The sequence below is a fragment of the Tachysurus vachellii genome, chromosome 2, assembly GCF_030014155.1.
Source record: "Tachysurus vachellii isolate PV-2020 chromosome 2, HZAU_Pvac_v1, whole genome shotgun sequence".
Taxonomy (NCBI): Eukaryota; Metazoa; Chordata; class Actinopteri; order Siluriformes; family Bagridae; genus Tachysurus; species Tachysurus vachellii.
This window is the reverse complement of record NC_083461.1, coordinates 32072384-32085992: the sequence shown is the minus strand read 5'-3', so window position 1 is coordinate 32085992 and position 13609 is coordinate 32072384. Positions and strand designations below refer to the sequence as shown.

At 38.1% G+C, this 13609-nt stretch overlaps 1 protein-coding gene across 6 annotated transcripts in view; it reads right to left on the bottom strand.

The window, feature by feature from the left end:
• Positions 1-11111, bottom strand: part of tox4b (TOX high mobility group box family member 4 b) — an 11882-nt gene extending 771 nt beyond the window's left edge. The window contains exons 1-9 of one of the 6 annotated variants that reach the window (XM_060864303.1): positions 11009-11111; positions 7204-7317; positions 5102-5377; positions 3553-3813; positions 3016-3342; positions 2737-2817; positions 2019-2633; positions 1433-1587; positions 1-459 (exon numbers count right to left, since the gene is read on the bottom strand). The exon at positions 1-459 is cut by the window's left edge and continues 771 nt beyond it. In XM_060864303.1, the coding sequence (XP_060720286.1) occupies positions 402-459; positions 1433-1587; positions 2019-2633; positions 2737-2817; positions 3016-3342; positions 3553-3813; positions 5102-5377; positions 7204-7317; positions 11009-11014 (1893 nt within the window). In that variant the 5' untranslated portion in view covers positions 11015-11111 and the 3' untranslated portion in view covers positions 1-401. Of the gene's footprint in view, positions 460-1432; positions 1588-2018; positions 2634-2736; positions 2818-3015; positions 3343-3552; positions 3814-5101; positions 5378-7203; positions 7318-8820; positions 9519-11008 lie in introns of those variants that run through there. The other 5 variants (XM_060864304.1, XM_060864301.1, XM_060864299.1 and 2 more) reach the window with 5 other exon arrangements.
• Between the last annotated feature and the right edge of the window lie 2498 nt (positions 11112-13609).

The following is a 13609-nucleotide window of genomic DNA, read 5'->3' as shown; positions in this document are numbered from 1 at the left end:
TTTCCAAATTGTTCATACCGGTCAGCATTTTATGCTTGTTTCCCAAACCTTTCAAGGCTTTATTTCCCCCTAAAATGGATAAATTTAAATTTTTTTTAAATACAACTCCAAAGAAATGAAATTCAATCTCAGTCTTCACTTTTGTGCTTAAATGGAGAGCTCAACCATGTAGTTAATCAGTAAAGCTAATAACTACATTGTTAACCGTATTGGTGCTGACGGGTCCACTTATCCCTTTAAAATCATCACGTTCACTGTTACCTTGAGATGTAAGTTAGTGATAAACAAGAACTGATTCAAACATGTTCCTGTCCAAGTCCTTCCTATCTATGGATTTTCATTCCAATTCTCGTTCTGTCGGCTGTCAACCCTGCTTTGCTCGTCGGCTGGTCCGCTGAGTTTTAAATAACAGTGGTGGAGTTCTGTCCTCTGATCGCACACCAAGCCATGAATACGTCCCTTTTGGAGAACGACGATGATGGCGACAAATGACAAAAAACAAAACAAACAAACATCAGCTCAGGCAAACGGTAAATATTACAACAGGTAAACAATGTGATAAATCCTAAAACATTTTGTAGATATTGTTCACAAAATATTTCTCTGTAGTCTACCATATTTTATTATATATTTTATTCCATTTAATTACATTCTATTTGTATCGCGTGTGTACGTAGTTTGCTGCTGGTTATGTGTGTTGTTGCTCTGTGGGACGAGGAACTAAGGAATTGTCCATGCGTGTAGTTTTAATGTTACATATAAACCTTGAACCTTGTCATAATACATCAGCATGGTTTTGGGGCTGGTTATTAGACGTAATCGATAATACTGGTATTTATTCTATGGTCATCATTTGACAAATTAAATAATAGCGTTCATAGTATTTCTTCTCTAAAATACAATATATCTACTTACAGACTGATACATCTATCAATATTCTCAACAATTATACATTTTATTTTACCAACACACATTTGATTATCTGTTTCTTATGAGACTTGGATAATAAGGAGTGTTTACCATACGTCGTCTGTAGGTTGTTGCTATAGAAACAATACTGTAATCAAGTGAGCGCAATATAAATGTGTGATCCGAAAAACAGATGCACTACAGGCAGAGCTGCTGTTAAGGAAAACACCTTCTGACCAATCAGATCAGGGAACATTGCAGTACAATATTTGGCTATAAACTGTGCCTCAAAAAAACTCCTACTGTATTTTTTTTTGCAGTCAGGTAAAAGACCTTAAACTAATTAAGCTGAACCATAAATGATAAAAATCTGTGCGAATTTTGCAGTAAAATAATTTAATTAATGCTGTAGTATTAAAAGTGAATGAAATATGAAGCAAATATTCCATTACATACTGAATTTTCATGCTTGTTAATTCAGTTTAAGCAAGGTGTGTGTGTGTGTGTGTGTATGCTTCTGTACCTGCAATGTGTGGCCACGCACTCATTGCTACAGTATTCTCTGTCCCAGTCTTTGCTTTCCACCGGTGGGTTGTTGCAACCTGCACGCACACAAATGGAAGGACCTGCTGGATGATCCAGCTCATGTGCCGGAGAGCTGTTCAGTTCGACCTCCATCTGAGAGAGGAAAAAACAAAAAGAATAAAAATGAATCAACTGAAGAAATTGTAACATTCCAACTCTTACATCTTACGTTCTGTAGAATTAAAATTTTTGCAAAAGTCTGAAAAACCCTTTTCGAAAAGCTGAAAATTTTCAGTTAATTTTCAGCTGACGGCGTTAATCGTATTGAAAAAAAAATCGTTTTTAAAAACACTAAAAACCTCACACGGAAATATCATTTTAGCTGTCTGGTGAACAAAAAGAAAACATTTGCATAAAATGTTAAAGACTCTCATACACCACCCTGTCTTTGATTTGTTTCCTATAACTACATGCCTTCTTGTGTTTTCCTTAAATGTTGTGCTACCTTAAAAACCCTTTAAAACATGTACAATAAACAAAACACTGGAGTAATAATCACTGGTGTAATTTAGTCTTCGTCATACCCCTTCCTCTGCTTCTGTAGTGACTATAGAGGCTGGCTGCGCCACTTCCACCTCCATGGCGGCGGCATCCGTGGGTGCCTCGGTGGTGCTGGTCACAATAATGGGTGTGGCCACATCTGCCTGTGCAGGGGCAGGGACTATCTTGATTTGCAGCGGAGGAGGAGGTGTAGCAGCAACAGGGGCGGTGGCCTGGCCGACTGCACCCCCTCCACGAGGTTTGGCTTGGAGCGGTGGTGGAGCGACAGAATGTACCATCTGCTGGAGGCGTGGGGGTGGTGGTGTGTTCTGCATCTGCTGCAGGGGTGGTGGCTGCCGGGCTGATGGCTGCTTAGGGATGATCTTGGTAACCGTGGGCAGGGTCGGGGTCGGTGCAGAAGGTGGAGTTGTGGAAGCAGGCGGCTTGTGGGCGCCTGTGCGAGAGCGTGTAGTCACTTGTGGCAAGTCGATGATGATGTTCGACGTGCAAATGTTGGTAATAGTGTTGTTGTCTGGTGCATGCACCGGAATGCGGCCGGTGCGTGTGGCCGTTGGCTGAGGGGGTGGAGCCTCCGGGGCAGGAGTTATAACAGAAAGAGCAGGCGGTGAGGGCGCCGTGTCCAGTACCTCAATAGTGGTCTGCAGAGGACATCAACAACTAATGTAAATAATGCTGTGTACTAAAAAATAACATTTCTACAGTTTCATTAATACTTGGCTGCAATAAATGACTGCATGTTACCTGTGATAGCTGACTGGCTCTGTAAGCTGCAAGTGCTTTAAGATACTCCTTCTTAGCAGCTTCAGTCTTCCTCTTGTAGACCTGAAGCACAAACAGGATGACAATCAGACTGATCAGGTGTTTGTTATCTGAGCAAATCTTTTGACTACATCTGGCTTAACCAATTATACATGTTTTTTTAAACAAGGAATGCCACATGTAAGCCAATTAACAGCCAAAAAAAAAAATCAGCCAAACATGGCATGCGAACCAAAGTTTACACATTTAACAGTTTCATACCTGCTTCTGCTCCTCCCCCAAACTGTCCCACATGGAGGCAACGATCTTGGACACCTCTCCAAACGTGGCATTAGGGTTCTGCCCCTTGATAGCTGCCTGCGTATCACGGAAGAACAGTGCATACGCCGAAACTGGCTTCTGAGGCTCGTTGGGATCTTTCTTCTTCTTGCCTTTTTTGGCCCCTCCTCCAACACCTACACCTTTACGGACCAGAGCGGGTGGCATAGAGGACATAGACAAGGCAGGTTGCTCTGACAGGGCAGGAGAGAGAGAAATAACACCGGGAGAGACGGAGAGAGAGATTGGTGACTCCACCAGCACGCTCTTCTGGGCCAGAGGGAGAAGGACAGAAGGAGGAAAGTGGGGGAAAAGAAGAAGAAGGGAATAGAATAGCAGAAAAGTGAAATTAGTTTCCATTACGTTAACATTTTATTATATCATAATTGGCCCTTGCAATTTCTTTATTGTATTTGTGACAGAGTTAACTGGGTTTTATTTGGTCAGGAATTAACCTGATACTAAATGTAAAACACTCACTCTTCTGAAGTCGTCCATGTCGTCATCCTGCAGAGATTCTGAAGGCGAGCCGGTGGCTGACAGTGGCTGGTCAGGTGAGTGAGTGCGTGTCAGAATGGCCCCGCCTCCTAGACTGAGACCCAGCTGGGCACTAAGCTCTGACTGGTCAATAGTGGTCAGTGGATTGTGCCCCAGCAGGCCATGGTTCATGTCTGGGAGTGGCACGTCTATGGTCATGGGGGAGGAGCTGCGGAACTGTGAGCCAATGGGATGTCCAAGGTCCTAAAAAAGACAGATCATCTCAGATGTGTTCTAGACTCGCTCATATCCAAGATAAGAGGCGATCATGTATGCTTCGTTCGTTACTCCTAATTTAAACAAGTGCAATATTATACAAGCACGTTACACGGTCAAAACTATAAAGTATATCAGAGCTACATTTACATCTCTTAAACGATCATAACACCACACATCAACTGTCACTAAAATCTAAGTAGACCCATGTTAATATATTAGGAAAACATTTATATTTATGGGCACTTGACAAATAGAGGTGAAACAGTATTTTTTTTTCCTATGTGACAAACAAAATATATATATTTGACAAACAAAATAAATATTTTTCAAACAAAATATATGAAATTATAATGTTCAAAGGCTGAAGTTGGTGTCACTGTTACTGTTTTATAGAATTTCCCCTTCTTTATGCCATTTTCTAAGCCTTTTTCACAGCAACAGATGTAAAATGTCCTGCGGTGTGACACCACACTACAGTAAAGAGAAAATATACAGATATTATACTGTATAATTATACTGATTTCAACTGCAAATCACATATGTTAAAGTTTAAGAAGCCTTTTCTAAAAATCATCATTGAAATTCAACATAGTTTTTTTTTTCTCAAAAAAACTATACAGCATGTTGTTTTCACAACTGTTTTTCAGTTCCACTCCTTACTTGCACCTTCATTTCTCACTCACTCGAATAGAAATATTTCATAAAATGAGAAAAAGTCTTACTGCACTGTTTATTTTTTGTGATAGTTAAATTATGCAGTGCTACATCATGATAAAAATCGAATTAACTTAATTAAGGCATTTAGTTGGATTTAAAGTGATGTCACACCACAGGACGGCATTTATGTTACAAAATTTTGCTTGTTGTAAATATTCCTGTATATTGTTTTTGTATGTAAAAACCTTTTTTTTATTAAGTTAATATTTGTAAAATAATGCCAAAGCTCTTATGAATTATTCCAAATGTTGCTGGTTTATTTTATAGCTGTTTATATTTCATGTCTCATTTATGTTACAGTCACACTGCAGGACATTTGGCATAAAAGCCTTTAAATAAACAGGAACAAAAAATATTTTTTTATCCAAAAATAAAACTACAACATAAAATACAGTAATTTGCTTCATTTACATATGATTTTTGTAAGAAATAACATTTTAGTGAGTATTTACACTATGTTACATTAAAATCACATGTCACGTCAACCACCCTTATATATAAAATGTCACAACATTTGCCAAATACTCAGCAGTGCTGGCCATTATTACTTCCTCACCATTCCCAGAGTTGATCCCAACATCGGTCCTCCTCCTTGCTGGGTCATCAGACTCAAATGCTCAAGCCCTTGTGTTGTTGGGTTTACAAAGGTTGAGGCAAAGGAAGGGTCGTTACCCTGAACCACGGCATTGCCGGGGACGACAGGGGCAGGACCACCGTCGCCCAGCTCTCCGAAGTGAGAGACCACGTCTGAAACGCTGAGGGCTGAGTCAGGGTCCAGCGAAATGGGCGGGATCTCAAACTCCTCATCGCCCAAACTAGGTGTGTGGAAAGTCTGCAAGTAGAAGATGTCCGTGTAAGATACATGTACTGTATATACTATACCATGACCAGATCTGAACTTATCTCCTCTCGCTCTTTTGCTGTTCACTTCTAGCCTTATGTTAATCACACAAATTCGAAAGCTTTGGTCTAGACCACCACAATTTTGTCGTTCCATATTTCAAGCACCTGCCAAACTGCATATCGTGCCAAATTATCTGAAAAGTGATTAGTCACAATCAAAAGCACACACATGTCAAGTTGCATGACTTAGAGCTGGGCAATACAACTATTTAATGAATGTGTCACAATCAGCATTTTTTTCCTGATCTGTTGTAAGTCAGTACTTTTAGAAATAATTTTAGTAATTATTAGGAACTGTAAAACAGCCGATTAGAAAGTTACACTTTTGTACAGTCAGTGTTTAATCATGTGTGTGTAAAATAAAGGGGGGTATTAAAGACTTATAAATCTGCCTGAAAAGTCAAAGGGTCTAAGTGAATTTTTTCGGGTTAATATCTGAAATTTTTTTTTTCAGGTTAATATCTGAATTTTTTTCTGATATCACTAGCTAATAAGTGCAGACAAACACTAGTAAGACAGACCAGAGATCTAATGCAACTCGAAATCTTAATCTCGTTCAACTTTAGGGATTTTTCTTCCTACAGACATTTATAAACTCTATAATTCCCTCATGGATTAAATCAGGAATTTTGTTAATTGAGCACTCATGTTGTTATTATTCACATCATAATGTAAGACCCTGGAATCACAGTATTAACCTTATATCTAGTGATGCATGAAAAATTAATTTCCTAGCTGATTTTTTTTCCACCTAGCAGCGATACCGAAGGCTTAAATGTAAGCTTTAAATATTCCTGGTAAACATGCATCTGAAAAGTGTCTACTAATGTGTACTTGTCTAATACAAGTGAAGATTAAGAGAGTCTGTTTTTTCTATTACCCTCCAGTCACACAAGCAAGTCTTTTGTGACGTTTCTAAGCGTCTCTCATGTGGACTTGTGGCTAAACATCACAAAATCACCAGACAAAAGAATCATCGCATGCACAAGGAAAATGACTTGGTAAAGATCTTGGACATAAAATCTAATATTAATAATCAGAGCTCAATTTGATTGGGGGGAAAAATGTTGAACTGAATAGATTAAACCAATGTGATGGGCAATTTAAAAACACATTAAAAAGAACAGCTGTGTGTGATTCTGTTTACACTTATAATATACATCATTGGTAATTTTTTTTTTTACTATTGATATTACCTGTGTGTTTAGATCACAATGTACTTTTTTTTTTTAGATATAGCCTCCTGTCTAGCTCCTATTTTGAGGTAGGCATTGGGCATGAACTGACCTGGGTATAATTGGCTCTGCATTTCTGCGAGGATGCAGTAAATACACTCAGTAATACATGAATAAAACCTTCATGTCTTGTGCAGTTATAACCGGATACTTTTTAAGGTTGTTAACACTAGACGAACTATATATGTGAACTTTATGCTCTTTTCAACAAATTGTACATGCTTGTTCCTGGATTACCAGGAAACGTTAAACACTACGTGACATAAAATTACATAATTAGAGTGTAGTTTGATTCTTATTTATTTCTTTAAAGAGCGGAGCTTTAAAACATGCCTTCTTGAAATTGCCGCTCTAATAACAAAGGGTACAGATTAATGCCTTTCGAATGCAGACTGTGTACCCGGTGCGTCTCTGTAACCTAAAGCAAATTCACAAACCCTTAATTCTGGCTTTAGCGCTAGGTCTAACGTGAACAATGACATGGACAAAAAGAAGTAAAACGCTCTATACGCAAAAGCACCTCAGCATCCTGGATTTGAAGAGAGTATGTGGAGTGGAGCGGTACCTCGGAGGAGGACAGGAAAGGATGGCCCTCTCCACTGATGGGCAAAAAGTTGTCGCTTCCTCCGGGAAACTGAAAAAGAATCCAAAGCAAATTATCCAAATTGAGAAAGACAGTTGAGAAAGACACTGAGAAATCCACAGTGAATGCCTTGGTAATTTACATCTTTAGTAGTATCCAAGGTCTACTTTTTTAATGCAATTCTAACTATTTTTCTTAGCTCTATTTTCAATAAGAACTTTCCTACAGCACCTGGGTGATTTAGCTCTTGCGTCATAACTGTGTACATAAAGTGATGCAGGAGGACTTTAGTCCTATAGTGTGTCCAGGTTTCACACCTCCTAACCTTTCTACGCTCTGTGCAGAGTTCCCAAAGCTTTAACTTTTATTTGACCCAACATATCATATCAGATTGTCACCTAATTAGCAAAGATTTCCTGTACTATTTGTCCTCACTAGTACTTCTTTGGGCTGCTCATTTATACACTGTTGAATGCCAGTGAAAAACAGTGAGTTAGAGCACCGTTGGCACGTTTGCCATCGGTGTGAAAAAATCCTGGCTGTTATGAAATTGATGAATAATTTTTCCACCCTTTAAACCTCCATTACAAAACACGAAGAATAACAGGTGCTCCTGTGGGACTTGGTATCTGACACCTTTATTCCAGATGCAGCACATACATGGAAGAAAGAAAAAAGTACTAATGCCACTTGCTCTATTTATTCTTGTAGCACTCAAATCAGTGGCCCTCAACTACGTATTAATCATTTGCTTCTCATATACTTTATAATTGCTATTCTACAATATTGTTGTATCGGTAATTGCATTTTTAAACGGTTGCTGAAAGCCTGGCTTGAATTAAGATTCATAATCTTATAATCTCCTCTATCTCAATGACTTTTTGAGTCATTGAATGTTTTGTTGAATGAATGGAGTTCAAACATACGGCTACATCTGACAACTATCTGAGCTTTTAGATTAAAACTAGTCAGACATGAACAGGGCTAATGTCCCGCTGTGATGTCTGAGCGGCGCACAAACGTCTGAATTCGCCACCGCAGCACCAATGGCATATGACGGCAGCCCCAGAATCCCTAATCACATCAGAACCGTTTCAGTATAAACATATTTAACGTGTTGCAATGTGCAGATCTCCATGAAAGTCGATTCAATTAAATTTTATTTGTACGGCGCTTTTTTACAATTGACGTTGTCTCAAAGCAGCTTTACAGAATATAAACATAGAACAAAAGGTTATTATAAAGATTAATAGAATACAAAAATTCAAGATTAATATTAGATGTATTTAAATGTGTTTGTATTTATCCCCGATGAGCAAGTCTGATGTGACTCAGGTGACTGTAGGGAGGAAAAACTCCCTTGAATTGTAAAGGAAGAAACCTTGAGAGGAATCAGACTCAAAAGGGAACCTCGTTGTCATTTGGGTGACGCCGGAGATGTACAGCAAACGGTCTCTATTTATAACTCATTATTAAAAACACTACAGGTAACATTTTACACGTTCCACAAAATCGCTAAAACAGTGAAATATTTTTTAGTGTTACAGTAATCACCTTTTGAACTGTATCAAATCCGTTAAAGGCTTGAGCGTCCAGGAACTCGGGATCCCCCGGCTGTCCTGTACCATCCGTCAGATCCGAGTAAAAATTCAGATCCATTTTATTACTAGTGTGAACACGCGCAAAGAAGAGAAAAAAAAGAATTCGAATCGCAGAAATCCTTCGTATGAACGAGTTTCTAGGTGGACTGACGTGAGCTCTAAGGTGACTTGTGGTTAAGGTGTTCGCCTACGAATCGGAAGGTTGCGAGTTCGAGCCCAGGTCCACTGTTGGGCCCCTGAGAAAGGCCCCTAACCCTTAATTGCTCAGTGGTATAATAAAAATAATAAAATGAGAATGTAATTCACAAAGGGCGACTGGTAAATGCTGGAAATGTAAATATAAGGCTCCAGTGACCCCTGGCTTTACTCCAGTGCCAGAAATAACCCAGGTTAAGCAGTGGAGTCCTATATAAGCCAAAAGGCGTGCTAGCTAGCAGGCTAGCTCACGGCTAACGTAGGTTCCATTTGAATGACAGCTACATTGATTAAAAACATTGCTAACACACCGGTTACGGCAAAATTCCACATTTCTCCCTGCGTCTGAGAACATTTACACCACCATGTCTGATGCTGACGCGTTAAAATAACAATAAAAGAGTTCGAATTCGCATAAAACCTCCAAACTGCTCGATTTTTTTTTTCTTGCTCTACGTGCGCGACAGGATTCTCAATCGAGCTCGAGATACGGATTCAGACCTCGTTATTGAGGTGCAGCAAAGGGGCGTACTGATGCTCGTGGTATTTCGCACACGTTCGATAAAACACCGAACTCGATCCCGCTTGATAAGAAACCACGTGGAATAAATAGATCAAATCGATCGTGAAGTGAAATGCGGTAAACATCAAGACAACGTAGGAATCACGTTATCAGGAATAAAACGCGCGCCCCTCTAAGGAACAATGGTTCGGTCTGAACGGTGCCTAATGGAACAGGCACAAGTCTGAATGAGTCGACTCCGATTCTGACCAATGTATCGATTCTTGATTCCAAAACCCAGTTAGATAATCTTGTAGAATAAATAACGCAATATTAAGCACACAAAACGTGACAAAAAATGTGTGCGCTATGCTCCACCTCTATTGATCTAGTTGACTAGTCCAATTATATGCGTTTGGCCCACATTTTAACAAACTAGTACAAACCCACATGGACCAAGGTGATAAACTGCAAACTAACACACACTAACTATAACTAACACAAATATGAATCTCTGATTAAACAGCAGGCGGTAACAGACACCGAACTACGAATCATTTGTGTAAATTGCTTTAAAATCGACTCTCTATTCCCAAAAAAAAACCTTTCTGAAATGTATTTGGCAAAAGAAGAATCTTTTGTGAATCAACCAAGACAAGAAGTTTAAATCAATTTTACTAAAACAATTTTTTAAAAATTAAGAGAATGTTTGTTTTTAGTAAACTTGATTTAAACGTCTTGTCTTGTTGTTTCACAAAAGATTCGATTCTTAGACTCGACATTCTTAATTCGAATCTTTTGTGAATCAACCAAGACAGAAAGTTCAAATCAAGTTTACAAAAAATCAAAAATAAAATAAAAAATAATGAAGAGAATGTTTTAGTAAACCTGATTTAAACTTGTATTGGTTGATTCACAAAACATTCTCTTAATTTTTGTTTTACAATCACTTAGAAAAACAAAGCTCCTTACTAGTGTTTAAACCTGATGGATGTAGCAATGGACCAAGTAAAGTGACCCAAACACACTATAGAAACACTAAAACAAAGTCCTGTATGGAGTTCAAATCTTATCCTGATGTTTTGATGTGATATTTAAGTGCTGATTGCTATGTAGCTTCACTAGCTTTGTACAGAAGCATTATTAAGTCAGACTCATCTTCAAAGCTAGTTAAATATTCCAAAATCGTGTAAAAAATAAGTAGTTTTCCTTTAAGCAGATAATATCTAGCTGGTTATCGTTTGTGAATAGCTGCTAGGAAGCTAGCTAAAGAACAAGGAAGTAAGTTGATGGGATTCTTGGTGGCTTTTTTTTTGTTTTTTAAACTCCTTGTTTAATGGACAATTTAGAGGAGACAAAGTGTGAATTAACATGTCAGGTGTGGACAAGGGACCAGACAGATGATCTATTGACATTGAGAAACTCTATGGACTTCTCTTCTTACCTCCATAATCGCCCTGAAAACCAAACTCCGGCCAAACGACTCTCAAACAGCTTAATAACAAAAAAAAAATACACTCACAAAACATGGCAACCGGCTTCCTGGTTAAAAGCGGAAGTGACGTCGACGCCGTTGTCGTGGTGGTGGTGGTGGTTGTTGTCGTGGTTCTTGTTTTCATTCCTGCGTTCGAGTGAAACTGGAAAGTCGGAATTCTCCAAATTGGAAGCACATGCTTTCACTTGAGCCCAAGATCAAACAAAACGGCTGTTTATTGTGAATTAAAGTGAATTAAAGAGTTGTTGGATGCGAGAGCTCATTGTTAATAGTTCATAATAGTAATTAATAGAGTGATATTGTAATATAGTCGTTAATAGTCTCTTGAAAAATCATGTTTTTAGACATACAAATTGTATATATTGTATACTTCAATTGCACATTTTCACACTTGCACATTTGTACATACAAATTGCCTGTATTTGTATATGTATATTTCGATCGCACATTTCACACTTGTACATGTGTACATACAATTTTGTCTATATTGTATATGTCATTCTGTTATACTGTGGAGCTTCTGTCACTAAAACAAATTCCTCGCATATGAAAACATGCCTGGCAATAAAGCTCTGATTCTGATTCTGAAATTAGGGATATTATAAAAGGTCAAGCTCAAATTAAATTTTATGTGGTGTGTGTGTATAAAGTGTCCATGTGCATTATGGTGTGTGTATAAAGTGTCCATGTGCAGTATGGTGTGTGTATAAAGTGTCCATGTGCAGTATGGTGTGTGTATAAAGTGTCCATGTGCAGTATGGTGTGTGTATAAAGTGTCCATGTGCAGTATGGTGTGTGTATAAAGTGTCCATGTGCAGTATGGTGTGTGTATAAAGTGTCCATGTGCAGTATGGTGTGTGTATAAAGTGTCCATGTGCATTATGGTGTATGTGTAGTGGCATAGTGCAAAAAAAAGGTTGTACAGATGAAGGGAGAGGTCCAGTACTAGATCCTGGGTGTTTCCTGGTTTAAACTCCGAATGGCCTGCGGAAGAAGCTTCTTCTCATTCTCTCTGTGTTTGCTTTCAAGGAGTGGAAGTGTTTCCCTGAATGCAACAAAGAAGAGAGTCCATTGTTGGGATGGCTGATACTTATTATATACAATATGCTTAATGTGGGCCAATGTGTTTAAAGTCAACTGGAATAAAGCTTGACATATTTGTGAAACATACAGTTTAAATAATAAAGTAAAAGAGGTTATATTTAAAAATGTACACTGTGTATATCAATGCTAAAAGTGTGTCAGAGATTTAAATTAAATGTCGATTATTCCTGAGATTTTTATTCTGTAGAAAAATCTATAATCGATTATCCGTCTGTTCTGTAACTGTGTGTCAAATATTATATCAAATATTATATTGTATGTATTATTCTGGTGAATGTAATAATAGATATTTTTTACATTTCTTGTACAACATTTTATAATTTTTGGGAAAAATTCACACACAGGATCAGGATCCGAGCCAAATTTCAGGATAGGGAATTATACAGTGTTATGGGATAGATGTATAGTATTTTAAATTTTAAAATATTTTTAAATTAATTTTAAACTTTAATTGTATATATGTATTCATTTATTTGTTTTTCTCTCTCTTCTGTTTCTATATTTCTGTAAAGCTCTCTCTCACTCATTTTCTACCGCTTATCCGAACTACCTCGGGTCACGGGGAGCCTGTGCCTATCTCAGGCGTCATCGGGCATCAAGGCAGGATACACCCTGGACGGAGTGCCAACCCATCGCAGGGCACACACACACACACACTCTCATTCACTCACACAATCACACTATGGACAATTTTCCAGAGATGCCAATCAACCTACCATGCATGTCTTTGGACCGGGGGAGGAAACCGGAGTACCCGGAGGAAACCCCCGAGGCACGGGGAGAACATGCAAACTCCACACACACACACAAGGCGGAGGCGTTTCTGTAAAGCTGCTTTGAGACAATGGGAATTGTTACAAGCGCTATACAAATAAAGTGAATTTGAATTTCATTCATTTTCTTCAGACTTAGACGTACCAGAATATTTTCAATAAATAAAAAGCAAAAATAAACCTTGTAATACTTTTTCATCTATATACAGTTCTGATTCATGAATCAATGTTTTTTTTTTTACACTCTGGTATGTTTTTGTGTATTCACCTGTATACTGTTGTATATTTGCTTCTGGTTTAAAAAGTCTCTCGAAAAATATGAATTACAAGTTAGAACTGTGCAAACGGATCTTTCCTACTAGGAAGTCGGGAATCTACATTCTTACGAAGCTAAACATTTAAACAATTATTTTAGGCATTAAAATATACAATATAAAGATATTATATAAAATGTATTATTATTTGAATGCAGGTTAGACATCCATGACATTTTAATGTACCTCTCATCACACACAGTTTTTTGGACTGGGGAGGAAGAAAAGATGCTACATGAGTTAGTTTAGTTTACTATTTAACATTAGTATTTAACACCAGTTGGATTAGAAGCATAAAGTGGATGTGTACACCAGGCCAACGACATCAATTTCCTTCCAAAATCAGTTTATCTCCAATC